Here is an 18,649-nt window from a genome sequence, read left to right on the forward strand (position 1 = left end):
TCCCCCTCTTTAGGAACACCTACACCATGTTGGGTTGGCCTACAGTACGGATGGATTGTAATTTGGTTACAGTGCCTGGTTTTAGTCACTTTGACTGGATGAATAGTGAAATATAAACGTTTTCTCTGAAGGGGACAGGTAGAGGTTGACCCCTATGCTGAAAGGACTTTATTTCTGATGCGAAATGGTATATTCCGAAGAATCCACCTGATTCAGTTGTGAAGCACATGAGCAAGCACTATTCCAGACTCCAGGAATGATTCGTGGAGACGTGCGCTGATCACGAGTGTGTGTTCCGTATGCGTAATGACAGCACGCAGGGACGTGCGGTGGGAGCCACGTCCACGAGCGTCTCCGGCAGCATGAGGCAAACCCCCTGCTGCTTCAAGTTCACTCACGCAATGTGGCTCTTGTCGCCGTCCTCATGGAGGGAGGCGCTGGCTTTGTTTGATAGGACCCTCGTTTTTTTTTTTTTTTAAAGATTTATTTATTTATTTGAGAGAGCGAGAATGAGAGAGAGCAAGCACATGAGAGGGGGGAGAGTCAGAGGGAGAAGCAGACTCCCTGCCGAGCAAGGAGCCCGATGCGGGACTCGATCCCGGGACTCCAGGATCATGACCTGAGCCGAAGGCAGTCGCTTAACCGACTGAGCCACCCAGGCACCCTTTTTTTTTTTTTTTTAAGATTTTATTTATTTATTTGAGAGAGAGAGAATGAGAGAGAGCACATGAGAGGGGAGAGGGTTAGAGGGAGAAGCAGGCTCCCCGCTGAGCAGGGAGCCCGATGCAGGACCCGATCCAGGGACTCCAGGATCATGACCTGAGCCGAAGGCAGTCGCTTAGCCAACTGAGCCACCCAGGCGCCCAGGACCCTCGTTTCTTGCGCGAGGCCATCTGATGTAGGTGAACCGTGATGTGTGGCCCTCGTCAAACGGCTGTGTGGACAGATGCAGTTTGGGGAAACTTTCTAGTGGATCCAGGGGGTGGTGTGGAGCAAAGAGAGTGACTGGGAAAGAGATGAGGGTCAGCTACAAAGAAGGGATTCCTAGCCTTCGTATTTTAAAATCCTAACGAGTCCGTGTGTATATACATGCGTGCATACATGAGTTTGGTGGTGGTGAGGTATTTCCCAAGGTGGAAAAGACCCAATATATTTAACATTCAAGGAGAAATGTAACACACATTTTTGAGACCTTGTCCACATTATTCAATGTTATTCTTCAACATCATAGGGGCCATCCGCCAGGCTACCATGTTAATTTGGAAGAAATTCCACACGTGCGTGTGCATCGAGGTCACCAATGCCCTGTTCAGGCTCTAAAATCCATCCTAATAATAAACTCTCTTGAGTCATAAAGCTGCCTTCCTCCCACCTCCCCCATGACATTCCACCGCCAAAGCCACGTTTGGCAGACTGACATCCTTTGGTGCCACAGTTCGTGTGCCTGCAAGATTCCTAGAAAATTTGAGTCTTTACATCGAAAATCATGAAAGGTTGTCTGACAGTCAAATGCACTTGGATCTTATGAGGCATTTGAATATGGTAGCGCCTTGAAGGGGGAGCCATGGTGTCCGTGGTCCCCCTCTTTAGGAACACCCACACCATGAGGAATGTGTGTCCTCAGGCCACACGGGCTTTATCCACAGCAGGTTGGGGTTTCGATGCCCAAGGACCCAGGTTTGCATCTTCCTCAGGAAGCTCAGAGAACTGTACCCACACCCACTGAGCGTGTGACTTTCTCCACCATCAGCCCCTGTTGACCTTCCTGCGGTCTCTTGACACTTAAACACACTCGCTCCTCACGGAGGTCACACGCGCACTTGGTTGTTGCCAGCACGTACCATGTTCCCCAGGAAACCCGGACTCCCCCTTCACCACTGAATCAGGCATTCCCTTTTCTGGGTGGCCACCTCTGTCCCCGGCACACACCTCCATGCCCTCCCTTGGGTCCTGCAATGTCCGGCACACACCGCCGCCGTGACGCCCTGCACCCATCACCGCAAGGACTAGTCTCTTATTCCTCCCTCTGTCCCCAGCACTTAGCGCTGTGCACGACAGATAGAGGACAGGCTCAAAAACATGTCCAAAACGCGGAGGGATGAATGAATGCATAAATATGCATAAATGCATGGACAGCAGGACGGAAGGAGGAGGACGCTAGGTGGTTGCTGTTGCTGGCTCCTGAAGCCATCTTTCCCTTCCAACCAATGTCAGGCGGCACTTGGATTTCAACCCCAATACATATACTACAGTATGTATACGGCAACAGTTTTAAAATAAAATAAGAAAATCATATGGCTACTTTTTATTGGGCAGCTAAAGGAAGAGACTGGACACGAATGCATTCAAAAGCACCAAGCAAATTTGAGCCGGTATTCTACAAGGAAGGGCTGCCCCCCAAACCCAGCTAAGCATCAGTGGGCTCGACGGGCTGATCTGTGTGTGCACAAGTTCATCTTTTAGATTGGAATCTTCCTCAGATAGTTTTATGTGCCGCAGCCTGACAGGGGGAAAAAAAAAAGACAAAAAACCAGACTACCACCTTCTCCCTGCTATGCTCGATGCCAGTGGGATGAACTTTTATCGTTGACGAGATTTGTCCTTTCCTTTCTCACTCTAAGTACATAGCTTTGGCCACTCTTAGGAGAAATAAAAAACCGGGATGGAAGGAAGGAGGGAATAATCTGGATCCCAAAGATAAAGATGAGTCATCTGATGAAAATCCGTAGCTTTCAACCCCCAGACAGGACAGGGCGGGGGTGGGAGGGTGGGGAGATCCCTTAGAAACCAGGAATCCTGCTGGGGTCCTGCAGTTCAAGTGGCTCGATGCTGCCACCTTCTGGGAATGGGCAGCGCTGCACCTAACCGCGTCTGCCACTAACCTCAGGCCTGATCGCCTACAATTCTCCCTCTTCTTTTTTTTTTAAGTAAACTGTGAAATGAAGTGCATCACACATATTGAAAAGCCTACGAATCCTAGGGGTAACACTTGATGAATTTTCTTTTTTTTTTTTTAATAAAGATTTTATTTATTTATTCATAAGAGACAGAGACAGAGAGGCAGAGGGAGAAGCAGGCTTCCTGCGGAGCAGGATGCGGGGCTCGATCCCAGTACCCCGGGATCATGACCTGAGCCGAAGGCAGACGCTTAACGACTGAGCCACCCAGGCGCCCCTTGAATTTTCACAACATAAGCAGCCCTACTGATGACCCGAGTGTGACCAGCCTCCCAAAGGCCCTACCTCCCCACCATGGGCACCGCTAGCCCGGCTGCTGAGGCCATCGATTAGTTCTGCCTGGTTCAAAACCACTTCTAACCCTTTCCAAGCGAGGGATCCCAGGGGCCTGTGCACACTGGAGGCTGCCCCCAGAACTGCTCCTTGTTGGTGTGTCCACTGTGGTATCGGTCCCTGCCCTCGACAGATACTCGATTGTAAAACTGTATTGTGTGTTCAGGTGAGTCGCCTTCCTGTCTTCCTCTTGTGAGCCTCTTCTCAGTGCCTAGTTCACAGCAGATGCTCAATATTCGTTCAGTGGTTTGACCTAAATCAACTTTGTGTCCACGAGGGAAGAAATAAACCTGCAGCAGCAGAGGTGGGGACAATGTGCAGGGAGACGAGTGATGAAGAAGAAAGACGGATGAAAGGCAGGCCTGGATGTCATGGCTTCTGGTTGGGGCCGTGACCTTCTTGCACGGAGAGGTGCACTGTGATTTCAGACTCCGTCCACTCAAGCTCGCAGGAAGCTTGCAGGAAGGAGCAAGGGCACGAGCGTGGGAGAAGGCCCCAAGGGGGTTCACACTGGATTTCAGTGTGGGAGGGGCGCGTCCAAGCCCGAGTACCGCTTATCCCCCAGTGGCCCCCCCATCCCCTACTCTTGCAGTGCTCCAGGGAATGATCCATAGGACTCTGGGAATCCAGTTTTCATTCTCAAGGCTGAAGCTGGTCACATGCACCCACAAGTAGTTTAGCTCGGCATGAGGAGTCACACTTGTTAATCCATTCCACACCCATGTGAGCAGCAATTGGGTACTGAGCGCTCTGCCATTAGAACACTTATGGTAGAATGGGTGGCCCGAGACATGCTCAGAAATAACCATCCACACCACAGGGAGGAGGCACTAGTGTGGCCTGGAGGTGCAAGGTGCAGGGGAATGAGGGCCAAGGGGACCTGGAACCCAGTCCTGCTGGAGCAGAGATCACACCACTGCCAAGCTCATTACTAAGATTCACAACCAGTGTAACATATTCCCTATTTGTCCATTCATCCACTCGACAAATGGCACCGGGAACCAACTTATACAAGCAACTGAGTGATGCATTCATCATAGGGACCATGTTAGCAGAGGGTTCTAGAAGGAAGTGAAAAAATCTGAAACCACCACCAAACCCCTTCTGCCTGGAAGCATCACAGATGGGGGGCATTACGCCGGGCCTCCCCCTGGAGGGGCCTAGCTGGTTTCCCTGTGCTCTTGGCTCTGGCTCAGCTCTCCTGCTAATACCACCCCAAGGGGCAGGTGTGTCTGCTTTCACCTGGCGGCAGAAGGATGGGAAACAATGCCCTCTTCAGTACTTCCTTGACAGTTTGCACGCCCTGAGTCGGAAATTACAACCATCCGTACCCGCCAGTCTCTGAAAGCCACCTCTGTCCCACCAAGGACAGAAGAAAAGAAGAGAGGGAGGGAGGGAGGGCAGGAGGAAGGGCAGGGCGAGCAGGGTCAGTAACTATTAGGATAAAGAAGGAATTTCAGAACATAGAATGAAAGGCTATTTTAAGCGCCCTGGTGAAACATCACTGCATACAAGTAATGTGGCTAAAAGAAACTCAGATTCATCAGAGCGATAACTGGTCACTGCAGATGACTTTTTACCTACTCCCGAGCTCCTAGATAGCCTGCTGCCCATGGTCCTGACCTGGTCAGGAGGCTCCCATGTAGGTCTGGAAAGAAGAGTACAGATAGCCCTGGATTTCTGAAAACAGTCTCTAACGTGGACTTTTCAAGACTAAGTTTGCGAACTTCCTCTTCTGCCTCGCCCTGTGCCCGGGGCGGGGGGTGGGGGGCACATCAGGCTCACATCATCAGCCAGTTTCTAAGTATTAAGCCATGGCTCATTCGTAAAATACCACCGTTTCTATTTCTTAGCAGCCAGCCAGCAGCATGGGAGGAGCCCCGATTAATACGGTGAGAACCAAGTAAAGCGTCTCTTCTCTTCCTGCCCCCGCCCCCCTCCCCTTGAAGCTCTGATAGGATTAGAGAAACAGGACAGGAGCCCGTGGAGCCCTCCACGGTCAGCAGGGCGCCATTGCTCTTGTCGACAGTGAACCACGGGGAGAATGTCAGCTCAGGGAATGCAGTGTCTGTATGAAGAGCAACAACATAAAGCTGACAAGATGCTCATGTTCACTGCTGTCTCTTGCAAAGGGAGAGAAAAGGCTTCCTGATCCGCAGTTCCGTGGAGATGAATCCATCCCTCACTGCAGAGCATCCCCTGCAGCTACCAGCCCAGGGCTGGCGACCTAGGGCTGACGTCCAGCCATAAGCCGCTGCCTTCCCCTCGCCCAGAATCAAACTGGGAGGCTTCGTGTATTTCCCTGCTTCCGAACACCCTTTGTAGAGGACTGGGTTTTTTCTATTATAAAGTTGCAAAATCATTGTAAAAAAATCTGGGAATATCAGGAGTGCATGAGAAGAATAATAAAATCACTGATAAGGGGCACCTGGGTGGCTCAGTTGGTTGGACGACTGCCTTCGGCTCAGGTCATGATCCTGGAGTCCCTGGATCGAGTCCCGCATCGGGCTCCCTGCTCGGCAGGGAGTCTGCTTCTCCCTCTGACCCTCCCGACCCTCCCCCCTCTCATGCTCTCTCTCTCTGTCTCTCTCTCAAATAAATAAATAAAATCTTTAAAAAAAAAAAATCACTGATAAGTTTATCATCCAGAGCAAACTAGTGTGAACATGTTGGCGTAATTTTTTCTAGCCTTTTCTCTTGCTTTGTGTTACGCATGTATATGGACAAGTACATTTAAAGGCAGACGTATAACCCAACTGCATCTATGATTTTATATCTTGCTTTTTTTTTTCAATTCCAAGCACTTCAGATGCATTTCCTCATGTTATTAAACAGTCCATATAATGTAATTTTAAAGAGTCGTGTAAGAGTCCTTCATATAGATGGGCTAGATTTTATTTGCTCTTTCTCAGACTTTCGGGGCATTTAGGTTGTATCCAAACTTTTAGCTACTTGAACAGTTTGGTGCGTTAAGTTTGATTCTGATTATTTCCTTAGGCTTGGATTTCTAGAAGCACAATTAGCGTGTCCGAAAGTGTGAATATTTTTAAGGCTCTCACTCTGTATCGTCAAACTGCTTTTCCTAACGGTTGTTCCTGCAATGTATGAGATGCTGTTCATCCTCGCCTCTTTGCTATATGGAAAATGGCCCCTCACTGCTGTTTAGTTTGTATTTCTTTGACTACCAGTGAGGGCAACGTTGTAGAGCATGCTTCTTGGTCATTTGTATTATCTTCTTTTGCAAATTTACTGCTGACATTAATTCTGGCTTGATCATTAACCTGGTATTTCCGACACACAACAGCACCACACTGTCCCGTGTGGGGGCACACGCACCCCCAAGACCAGCTTCTTGTAGCCGGTCAAGAGACCTACGAAAAGCTCAAAGTTCAGACCCAAGTGTGCAAGTGTGAAAGAGGGCCAGGACTCATTTAGAAAACAGGGAAGAGTATAAGATCCGCATAAACCTCTGCGGTTTATACTTGATGAAATTTACCAGAATTAGAGGGAATCCAGTGCTTGGAGGCGACTGAATTGCTGACCCATGAGGCCCCTGAGAGCCAAAAGGGTTACCTGTCCAGATGTGAAGTAGTGACCCACATGAGCATGGGACAGAGGCCTCGGGCTCCCCGGCTGGAGCTACTACTTTTTATTTTTTAAAAGATTTTATTTATTTATTGGAGAGAGAGTGAGCACACATGCGCGCATGAGCAGGGAGAGTGGGAGAGGGAGAAGCAGGCTCCCTGCCGAGCAGGGAGCCCAATGTGGGGCTCGATTCCAGGACTCTGGGATCATGACCTGAGCCGAAGGCAGACGCTTAACGACTGAGCCACCCAGGCGCCCCTCAAATATAGTTTAAAACCACTGTACAGGAGTCCTAAAAGTAGTCAGGGCTTGTCTTCTATTTTATTTTATTATTTTATTTTATTTTATTTATTTATTTTTTTTGCGAGAGAGAGAATGAGAGAGAGCACGAGAGGGAGGAGGGTCAGAGGGAGAAGCAGACTCCCTGCTGAGCAGGGAGCCCGATGTGGGACTTGATCCCAGGACTCCAGGATCATGACCCGAGCCGAAGGCAGTCGCTCAACCAACTGAGCCACCCAGGCGCCCTTGTCTTCTATTTTAAAATAGCTAGCCAATGAATCATTTATTGTTTTGTTCATTGCTCCTACAAATAACTGTGTAGAAGCTGGAGAAAGGTACCCTGGAGCCAGAAATCATTTACGGTCTTTGCTTCTAGACCTAGAAGGAAACATTTCTCATGTTGTCTTTTCTCTCTACTCCACGGAAAACACTTCCTTTGAAAAACATACACTTCTTTTATTTTTTAAAGTGGGCTCCACGCCCAATGTGGGGCTTGAACTCATGACCCCAAGATCAAAAGTCATACACTCCACCCGACTGAGCCAGCCAGGTGCCCCGAAAGCCATAAACTTTTATATGTTTATATCAAGGAGTTAAACTCAATTTATTTAAACAAATATTCACTGAGAATGTTTGTCCACGATACTGTCACAGTAATAGGACACAATTCCCATCCTCAGGGGTAATTTTTATCTGGTGAGGTAAGGAAGTTTCCACAGAGAAGACATGAAAGGCAGAATGGTAAATTCTTTAACCCAAGGCACAAACATTTCGACTGAAGATTAATGCTGTTAATGTGTTCATTGTTCTTCTGATGCAGATCAGTTTATTTTTACATACGAAGGGCTCTGGGACTAATGAGAAGAAAATTATTTTAAGCATTTAATTTGTAAACTAAATGCATTCTCTGTACAGTAGACCTTTAATGCATGTGTGTATGCACAGAGAGAGGGAGCAGGTCTGAGCGTGGGATGAAGGGAAGGGGCACCTGGGTGGCTCAGTTGGTTAAGCATCTGCCTTCGGCTCAGGTCATGATCTCAGAGTCCTGGGATCAACCCCTGTATTGGCCTCCCTGCTCAGAGGGGAGTCTGCTTCTCCCTCTGCCTGCCGCTCCCCCTGCTTGTGCTCATGCTCTCTGACAAATAAATAACACCTTAAAAAAAAAAAAAAAAAGACAGTAAGATTCTATTCCATGCCCTCCCCTCCAAAAAAGAGATTTAAGTACTCAAAATCTCTCGCTCTCTTTCTCAAACAAATAAAATCCAAGATTTTATTTATTTATTTGAGAGCGAGAGAGAGCAAGAGAGAGAGAAAGCATGAGAGAGAGGAGGGTCAGAGGGAGAAGCAGACGCCCCAAGGAGCTGACGCAGGACTTGGTCCAGGGACCCTGGGATCATGACCTGAGCCGAAGGCAGATGCCTAACTGACTGAGCCATCCAGGCGCCCCTAAATGAATAAAATCTTTAAAAAAAGAAATATTTGTGGAATGTGATAGGGTGAAACTGAAATTCATATGGAAGGACAAAGGTCCAGTCATAGCCAAGATACTCCTAAACAAAAAGAACAAAGAGGAAGGACTACCCTTACCAGACAGTAAGACTTGTAAAACTAAAAATAAAGCCAGTAAATAATTATCACAGCAAAAAGCAAACAGACCAACGGACTGAATAAAGATCCTATAAAAAGGCCCTGCATATATACGAAAACCTGACTGTGATGGAGAGAGCACTAAAGATCAATGAGGAAACGCATGGACTAGCCCATTAATGGTACTGAGACACTAAAAGCAATAGCCCTAAAGGAAAAGATTATTAAAATTTACTGTGGTAAGAGTTTCTGTTCATCAAAAGACACCATAAAAATACGAGAAACCAAGAACTGGGGAAAATATTTGCAATACATATAGCTGGAAAAGGATTAGCATCCAGAATATTTTAAAAATTCCTACAATCGGGGCGCCTGGGTGGCTCAGTTGGTTAAGCAACTGCCTTCGGCTCAGGTCATGATCCTGGAGTCCCGGGATCGAGTCCCACATCGGGCTCCCTGCTCGGCGGGGAGTTTGCTTCTCCCTCTGACCCTCCTCCCTCTCATGCTCTCTGTCTCTCATTCTCTCTCTCGCAAATAAATAAAATCTTTAAAAAAAAATAAAATAAAATAAATAAAATAAAATAAAAATTCCTACAATCAAGGGGCGCCCGGGTGGCTCAGTTGGTGAAGGATCTGACTCTCGATCTCAGCTCAGGTCTTGATCTTAGGGTTGTGAGTTCAAGCCCCACGCTGGGCTCCATGTTGAGTGTGGAGCCTACTTAAAAAATTCATACAATCAATACAAGGCAACCCAGAAAAAAAGGGTGAAGGACACAAATAGGGATTTAATGGAAGAGAAAACACAGAGGTCCCTAAACATGTTAAAAACATGCTAAACATCATTAAGTGAGCAGTGCCTTTCAATTCAAACATAACCCACAAACTGATCCATTACATAAGCAACGTTGACATGATGGAAGACGTGTGGGGATGGGAACCCTCATCTCTGTTGGTATGAGCGTAGGTTGTTTTGTTTTGTTTTGTTTTGTTTTAAGCAGGCTCCATGCCCAAAGTGAAGCCCAACACGAGGCTTGAACTCATGACCCTGAGATCGAGACCTGAGCTGAGATTGAGAGTCGGAGGCTTCATCGGCTGAGCCACCCAGCCACCCTGACAAGTGTAGGTTTATAGAAGTGATCTGAAAACAAGCTGGGTGTTCCTTAGCAAAGTTGAACATGTGCACATCTTACAGTTCAGCAGTCCCACTCTTAGGTACATGCCCTAGACAAGGGCAGACACGTTTCGGAAACACGGACAAGAACGCTCATACAGTTTGGTTCGTCACTGCACAAAACACTCCAACAACCATTAATGGTGCTGTAGACACAGAAACCGAGTTCCACACTAGACATTCCACTCCACACGATGGAATGCCTTACAGCAGTGAAACAGGAACAGAACATAACTCTACGCACCAATATGGATGAATCCCCAAAAATGCTAAGCGAGGAAAGCAAGAGAGAGTATGTGAAATATGATTCCACTTACGTAAAGTTCAAACACAAGAAAACCAAACAATACATACTGTTGAAAAATACAAAGAGTTGATAAATTTATACAGAAAATTAATAGTTCAGGATTTCAGGATAGGGGTTGGCCAGGGGAGGGGTGCCAGGTAGGGAGATGGTGTGACTGGATAGGGGACTCTGGGTATTCTAAGGGGGTACAGGGATGTTCACTTTATTCTTTAAATTCTGTAAGACATGAAATATACTATATATATATAGAAAAAAGCACGCATAGACACCTTTCTGACCATAACGGGGAAGAGGTTATAGGCCAACAGGAAGAACCTTTATCAATGGATTTAAAATGTGATTCCCCAGCTTTAATTCATTACCTACTTTTATCAGAGTGATCTATCAAGGCAGGATTCAGTCAAGCTTAGCAAAAGAGCTTGCATAGCCCGGCCAGATGATAAACACGACCTCAAACGAGAAGCTATAAAAAGCCCTACAAGGTCACGAACGGCTTCTCTCTGCCTCAGATGTCAAAATCTCAATTAATTAACTCAGCTAAACAGACAAGAGCTGAAGGCAAGATTCTAGGCGAGCCTGTGATTATCACACGCTGGAACTATGATTAAGTAACAGAAACACACTTCAAATGGCTAAGGTTGACAGTGACCGCTAAAGGATACTTGAAAAACAGAAGTCTTCCACTACACGTGTATACCTTGCTCTGGGAAGAACGGACACCTGCTTGAAGTTGTCATTCACAGAACTGAATTCTTCTGCCGAGCGGTATTAAGTGCTCACCTGTGTTTGACCATGTTTTGATCATGGCAGAAATGACTAAAGAATCTCGCGTAGAACAAATGCATGACGGCGTGTTCCTTCCCTCCAATGTACAAATCCACAGGCATCCAGTAATCTGCCAACGCTGCATTAAAAGGGCTGCAAGAGAGAGAAATGGTCATTTTTTACAAACCTGCTTTGCTACAAGAACACAAATTAGACAGACCTATTATAATTCGCATATACCCCGAGACAAATGAAGTCAGAGAAAAACAGTGATTTTTCTTTTTAAAATATAGTAAGAGAAAAGCTGCTATAATAAAGCAGAAAAAAGTCAGGTCGGTGTGAAATTATGAAATGTATAAAAACTGTTTCAGAAGCCATTACTGACATTTTAAAAAATGCGATTTTCATTAAAATAAGGACAAAAGGAAAACACAGCAGCATAAAAAGGGTATTTCTGTGAAAAAGGTTATTTCTGTAAGATGCGTATTTGAACATCTGGATTTCTATTTTAATTTTTATTGCGATTAGGCATATTGGGATTTGTGAGCTCTTACCAATAGGGGGCAATATGGCGTTTACAAAGGAGATTAACATGCAGCCACTAAATGTTCATTTTAAAACACAAATTCCATCTTATTTTTAAAAGCAGCCTTAAAATACAGACAGTCAGCAAGAGCCTGTATATGGTCTCCTGCGTGCAAGGAGCATATTTAGGGTAACAAACATAAAATCACCCAACATCTCCCTCTCCCAGCCTAACAGATACTGTCAGTGACAGAAATCCTACAAGAAAGGCTTCCTCGGACTCCCTGGTCCTAATGGTTGCTGGGGAGTAAAGCAAACACCACTTCCCTCTATTCTCTGGCTGGGACTCTTGAGAGGAGAGTCTGTGAGTGTGCAGAGGTGTGTGTATATGTGTGTGTGTGCACGCACGCATTGTGGGGAGGGGAGCAGAGTGGGCTGAGCACCTTCAATCTCAGGAGAATATGCTTCCTAGAGATCTTCCGATAAAGCGAATCTCTGCCTTTGGAGGATTTGTACTCCATGGTCTCAAATATTTGTAAATTCTCTTCCCTACACCACAAGGCACTTTTTTTTTCCAGCATGGACTTGGCTCAGCAGGTAGGCCTGGCCAACCGCCCCGCATTTGCATCTTAATGCAGCTTGCTTCTCTCCAGTCACTAGGCCAGAATTCTGGTAAAATTAAAACAATTTTTTTTTCCCCTTTGTGAACAATGGTTCCTCCCCATCTAGGGAGGACAAGAGCTGGTGCTGAAACTCACAGCTGCATTTTATGAGGCAAAAGATGTGCTAAATGGTATTCCCAGATCAGAGGCTGGGAAGGCCTCAGATGTAACTCTCCGGGTCCAGGGTCCATCACTGATGTAGAGCCTCCATCATCTGTAAGAAGATTTTCCTCTGAAGCATTCTGACAGGTAGGGCCTGATTGCCTTGGCATTCTAAGCAACTGCTAAAGAACAGAAGGTACCAGCAGCCCCTTCTAGAAGGAGGAGTCAGAGGAGGGGCCCCGCTTCCCTGCCACAGTAGTCCCCGTGCATCTTGTCTTTCTGGCCACCATTTACTCAGGGTCCCCTCACTCCTGGATGGCCTGGACTCGAATGACAGAAATCACAGTACTGCAGGGTGGGACTCTGGCTGGGGGTGGGGGGAGGGAGGGCAGGAGCGCCAAATCCCACTGGAAATGCATTAGTTTACAACCACTGAAGAAAAAAGGGGGGACATTTTTATATGTGGACTTTGGGGTTTGAGGGCAATGGTTTTCCTTTGGACAAGAGCAACCTGGCAAAGTCTTTGAAGGACGTGGTTGCGGTTTTCCTGAGCTCTGTGATTGCTTTCTTTTGCTCATTCTCTTTACCCCCTCTCCCTACGACCCTCTTTCTCTTATTCACGTATTTACCTTTGTCTAAGAAACCTGCCCATGGCTGAAAACTCAGACTGTACTGAGAGCTTTGTCGTTTCAACACTGGTCCCCAGCCCCTGCCTTCATGAGCACCACGCCCGCCTCCCCCCCGCCGCCCCCTTAGCCACTTGGAATTCTGTAGCTGTTTCTTCTGGCAATTATACTCTTTATTGATTTATCAATTTTAGAAATTACTGTGTGTATGTGACAAAAGGCAATGCTTCCTAACTCCCTCACGCTCCCTACCTCCTTCCCTCCCATCATTTTTTTCTGTTAAGTAAACAGCATTACATCTTTATAACCCCATAAATGCAGTTCACCACAGGGCCATGAAGGGTATTACAACAGCATTTTCTTCCTTCTTCGGTTTTTATTTTTCTTGTACGTGGGATTCGCTTGGCTGTGAAGCACCTAATTTAATAATCTGACACACTCCCTTGGGAGGGCCTGTTTCAGGGGGCACGGCTGACCAGCAGCTTCCAGAGCCTGTTCTCCCAGAGGGAGGGGACCAGCGCCGCGGCACCTCTGCTGGACTTGGGACTCTCTGCTGGACAAGCTTTGCTCGGGGCTTCCATCGGCCTGGCTGAGACTTTCTCAGAGCTGCACTGTAGTCTGAGACTCTTCCGACCCAACCCTCCTTCCTTCCCCTACTTGCTTCTCAGGTGTGGGGACTGCATAGTGGTCTGAGGGATCTCCCCACCAATTCCTGCTCCCTCCCCACCCCCCATCCTTTCGGGCGCTGCCCCCAGTAAATCTCTCCCATATAGAATTCTGTCTTGGTGTCTGCTCCTTGGAGGACCCAAACCCACACACGCTCAAAGGATGCAGCAAGGCCTTACGTCTGAGTATTCCACGGGTCGGTATATCTAAAGTAGTACCAAGCAGAATCGACAAAGGTATCCATCGTGTCCGTCTCTCTCTTGGCAGCTCCCTTGCACCTGAGAAATAAAGGAAGTTCATCAACTGGTTTCTTTTTAAGTTTTAATGCAGTGTTCCACTGGCTTTTGAGAAAGCGCTGACAATTTAGCATCCATTCAGACTGTCACAAGAACAATGCCTCATCATGGATCGGCAATTCAGAGAATGCTCTCCTTTTGTATTGTTTAGTACCGGACGTTTTAAGGAAATTTACAAAGAAAAATTTAAATCTTCAACAATTAAAAGCCTTATTCTCCACGTGTCTAAATTTTACCTGGTAGAAAATCTAACAACCTATGTGGATAAGCCAGGAGTGCCCTCTTTTGCACGTTAACTTCTATTTTAGGCATGTCAAGATTGCCTTCAGCCAATGCCTACCGTGTGATACCTATGAAGCAAATCAACTTACGAAGAGAAGCTGAAAACCAAACAGAGACGTTGTACTAAAGAAAGAACTTGGGGGGCGCCTGGGTGGCTCAGTCGTTGGGCGTCTGCCTTCAGCTCGGGTCATGACCCAGGGTCCTGGGATCGAGCCCCTCGTCGGCCCCGCGTCGGGCTCCCTGCTCGGCAGGGAGTCTGCTTCTCCCTCTCCCACTCCCCCTGCTTGTGTTCCCTCTCTCGCTGTGTGTCTCTCTGTCATATAAATAAATAAAATCTTTAAAGAAAAAAAAAAGAATGAACTTGGGTTTTCTCTATCTCTGCGAGGGCCAGGGGTGCAGAAATCGAAACCCACTAGGGTAACCTTGGGAAGAGAGGTCACCTTGGGGGCCCAAGCGCAGTGGTGTGCTAGAGCCAACTCATACCGGCTTGTGAGAATCAACGGTTCGCACCACTTCCCAACTCAGTGACAAGTGATGTCAAGTTCATAGCCTGAAACTAGCTTTTGGTGGAAGTATGTATACTACAGAAACTGGCAAACACCACAAATCAGGAGCTCCCTTCCAATGCGCCCACCGCCGAAGGACAGGACACAGAAGGGTGAAGATGTCCCTACTGTTCCAGGAAGCAAACGAAGCGAGATCCCTGGTGTGTGAAGGGCTGAAAAGAACAAGTGATCCTCATCCTCGGGATGGGGATGCCTGGGGAGGACGAAGGTCCCATAAGGGCCCAACTGATGAACCGATTCTGAAGCAGAACCAGTGTGATGGGCCCATGGGACGGGACAAACCGGGTACAAAAAAACCCAGAACTTCTAGGAACCCAAGAGAGGGTGCCCTTAGTCAAGCCTAGTCTAGAAGGGGCCCAGCCCCCCTGAAGACTCCTCACGGCCTGGATCAGCAGTGGATGCATCGAGCCAGCTACTATGAGCTACCAATAGGTGACAGGGGCCTTTGTGGCAGTGAGAACAAGCTGGAGAACACGTTTCTGACTCCAGGTTTTCCCTCTTGAGGCTTGGAAGAGGGACCAACTGCCCTTCTAAATGCTGCCCTGCGGGCAGTCTCAGTCCTTGGGGGTTCTTGGAGATTTTGAGGAGGGACACAAGGAGCCCCAAGAGGAACTGATGAACCTTCTGCTGATTTTGCATGCCAGGGCAAGAGTCTGCTTTTAATTTAAAAACGAAAGAAGGCCTGCATTTATATCTTCCATCTGTGAAGCAGTTCATACTGGCTTTACAAATTGTACCGAAGGAAACAGCTAGCCCCCCATCTCCCACTTATTAAACAGAAATGGCTGAACAGAGACACAGGAGCCCCAGATCCTTGGAGCCTTGGGACTCACAGGTGCCTCCCTTTGGGAACAGTGGTGGTCCCCGGGGGGCAGGTGTTGATGGGAAAGAGCCCGAGGGAATCCTCTTTCCTACCACCCAGGGCTGCTATCAGACACTGATCTCCACAGTGCATCTCTAAATTAAAGCCAGATCTTTTTACGTGGAGAGCAATCAACCAGAACACAGACACTATTTGGGCAAATATTTACAAGATAAAGGTTACTTCTCCTCACCACTGGGACAGGTGTACAAATCAGGAAGAAAATGCAGGGCCCAACCGATCAAAGGAGTAACGTCTGCCTACAACTTGCCATGCTGATTTTCTTTGTAATGGTCACGTGGGACTTGAGGACAACCAACACATCTTACTGCTGCCACTAAAAGCTGGTTTACATGGCATAGCTACTTGGTAAGTGGGAGGGATAGATGATGATGACAGTGTCAACAGTATGATCGTCATCAGCTTCAACGGTACTAACGGTAACAGTGGATGCAGGCACTGAGCCAAATGCTTCCCCGGCATTCTCTCCTTTAATCCCCAGGAACCCTGGGGATTACGAGGTAGAGACTATTCACGTCCCCATTTTGCAGATTAAGTAACTAAAATTCAGAGAGGTTAAGAAATCTGCCCAAGGTCTTGGAGCTCGAGAGTAAGGAATCCACATCTGTTGGGCTCTGCGGCCCTGCTTGGCCATGCTGGTTCCATGACTGTCGGTCCTGGATTGCTCATTAGAATCATCCAGGGAGCCTTGACCAATACCACGGCCTGGGCTCTGACCTCCAGGAATCCGCAGCCAAGGTCGGAAGCCTTATCCCCACCAGACGGGCCCTGGGCTGCAGTAGCTGGTGTGAAGGCCACCAGGGCTTTTGGCAGGGAAACCCTTTTGTCGCATCTCATTAATAAAGAGGGTGTGCTATTTTCTCCTGGAGCCCACGATTCTACCCTGAAAAGGCCCAGAGCTCCCTCTGTTTCTGCCCACAAGCCCCATCTCAAATCTTAAAACCACCTGGGTGAGCACCTGGGAGGAGGGTGGTAACACTTCCATTTACTGGATGTTTGTCTGTTAGGCATCACTGTGCAGGATTGCGGGTGTTAATTCTAGTCTTCTGAGCAGCCCTTCGAGGAGGTTATTTTAGTTTCCGATAAGAAAATCAAAGCTCAGGGGCACCTGGGTGGCTCAGTCGTTAAGCGTCTGCCTTCGGCTCAGGTCATGATCCCAGGGTCCTGGGATCGAGCCCCACATCGGGCTCCTTGCTCAGCGGGAAGCCTGCTTCTCCCTCTCCCACTCCCCCTGCTTGTGTTCCCTCTCTCGCTGTCTCTCTCTCTGTCAAAAAAAAAAAAAATCAAAGCTCAGAGAAGTCACTTGACTTTTCCAAGGTCACACGGCTAGTTAAAGGGGGGGGCCAAGACTTGAGTCCATTATTATCTGACTTCCCAGCTTGGGCCTTTCAACTGCACTAGGGTTACCTGACTACCAACCTCATAACTCAGCTCTGGACCAGATTATTTTAACATCCTCATCCTGATCTATAAGGCAGAGAAAAAATGGCTTCTCCACAGAAGGAAGTAGGAAGATGCTGGAGCTGGGCTGGGTTATTTGTTTAATTAGCTGGTATGGTATCCCAAAAATCATTCGAGGTACGCCAGTGAGCTAACAGTAAAACACAATCCTACCTCCAAAACGAGATGTTCCGTGTCTTAAAGAATGAAACCCCAGCGCACAGCCCCCCTCGGAGCTACCACTCTACTGCGTGTAAGAAAATCTCTGCTGTTATCAGTGACAAGGTGGGAAAACAAAGGCAGAGAGGAGAAAACATTTTTCTCCCATCTCCAAGAAGCACTCTGGAATATGAAATGGAAGAAAGTGGTCCTTTACAAAGCCATGATGAAAACGTGCAGCTTTCCATCGGTTGGCAGGTATTTCTGGTAAAGATGTGAGTGGACAGAAAGACCCCAGAGTATTCTTTCCAGGCTGGTGGGAGCACTGGAAAAAGAGCCTGAAACTGCAGCCGGGGTGCCAGGGCCACAGACCACGCCAAGGCCCGGGGGCGGGTAGTTCCTTACCTAGGGCAGGTGCAGTTCACCCACTCCGAAGCCGTGGCCAGTGGGGAGCCTCCTTTGCCGGTGAAAGATGGGATGTGGGGCAAGGTCACGGGCAAATCCTGCAGAGGCACGGCCACCGGGCCGCAGGCCGGGCAGTGGACCATGGGGATGGGCGTGCCCCAGTACCGCTGTCGCGAGATCAGCCAGTCCTTCAGTTTGTGGCTTGTCACGTCTCCACCTACCCTCTTCCTCCGGGCTTGCTGAGTCAAGGCTAGAAACGCATCCTGCCGGCTCATGCCTGTGAACTGTGAGGGAAAGGAGAGAGATCCTATGCTTCCTTCCACAGGACAAGCTGTCACCCGCCACGCCGCCCCTCCAAATTGCTGTTTTGGTGTGTTGTCTGTGCAGAGCCTTGTTGTGACTTTATGAGCCCCAGGTGCCTTCACCTCTGTGGCCCCTTCCTCCCTAGGACAGTTTTTTTTTTTTTTAAATAAAGATCTTTATTTATATATTTGAGAGAGAGAGAGCGAGCACAAGCAGGGGGAGCGGCAGGCAGAGGGAGAAGCAGGCTCCCCGAGGAGCAGGGTGCTCAATGTGGGATTGATCCCAGGACCCGGAGATCATGACCTGAGCCGAAGGCAGACACTTAACGACTGAGCCACAAGGCGCCCCATCCTTAGGAAGTATTAAAATTACGTTTTGTGACTGTATTGAAAGAAGATGAACATTATTTTGACCCGAAAAATTCCATTTTTTCCCTCTGATTTTAAAAGAAATGAACATCTTTTAGGGGACCCCTAAAAGTACCGTGACCCCAAAGCACTGTGTCCACCGTGTCTCACGGGCAAACCGGTCCTGGTTCTGTGGCTCTCCTTATCACCTGAGCCCCGAGATAGTACAGGGATCATCAACTCTCAGCACTGAGCTGCCAGCAAAGAACTGCATGATATGTATTTCTAATGACGAGTCCCCTGTTGGGGGAAAAAATAATCCAGGAAGGAAAATTCAATATCCTACAGCGGAAGTAATTTGGCAAGCAGGGGAACAAATTGGGGCCACAGCTGGATGGACCTG

At 47.9% G+C, this 18,649-nt stretch overlaps 1 protein-coding gene across 1 annotated transcript in view; it reads right to left on the reverse strand.

Moving 5' to 3' along the window:
* Positions 1-18,649, reverse strand: part of LARS2 (leucyl-tRNA synthetase 2, mitochondrial) — a 148,207-nt gene that overhangs the window by 27,789 nt on the left and 101,769 nt on the right. Inside the window, exons 12-14 of the mRNA XM_021683065.1 lie at positions 17,597-17,880; positions 13,745-13,843; positions 11,000-11,137 (exon numbers count right to left, since the gene is read on the reverse strand). Of these exons, the coding sequence (XP_021538740.1) occupies positions 11,000-11,137; positions 13,745-13,843; positions 17,597-17,880 (521 nt within the window). The remainder of the gene's footprint in view (positions 1-10,999; positions 11,138-13,744; positions 13,844-17,596; positions 17,881-18,649) is intronic.

This window comes from Neomonachus schauinslandi, chromosome 1, assembly GCF_002201575.2.
Source record: "Neomonachus schauinslandi chromosome 1, ASM220157v2, whole genome shotgun sequence".
Taxonomy (NCBI): Eukaryota; Metazoa; Chordata; class Mammalia; order Carnivora; family Phocidae; genus Neomonachus; species Neomonachus schauinslandi.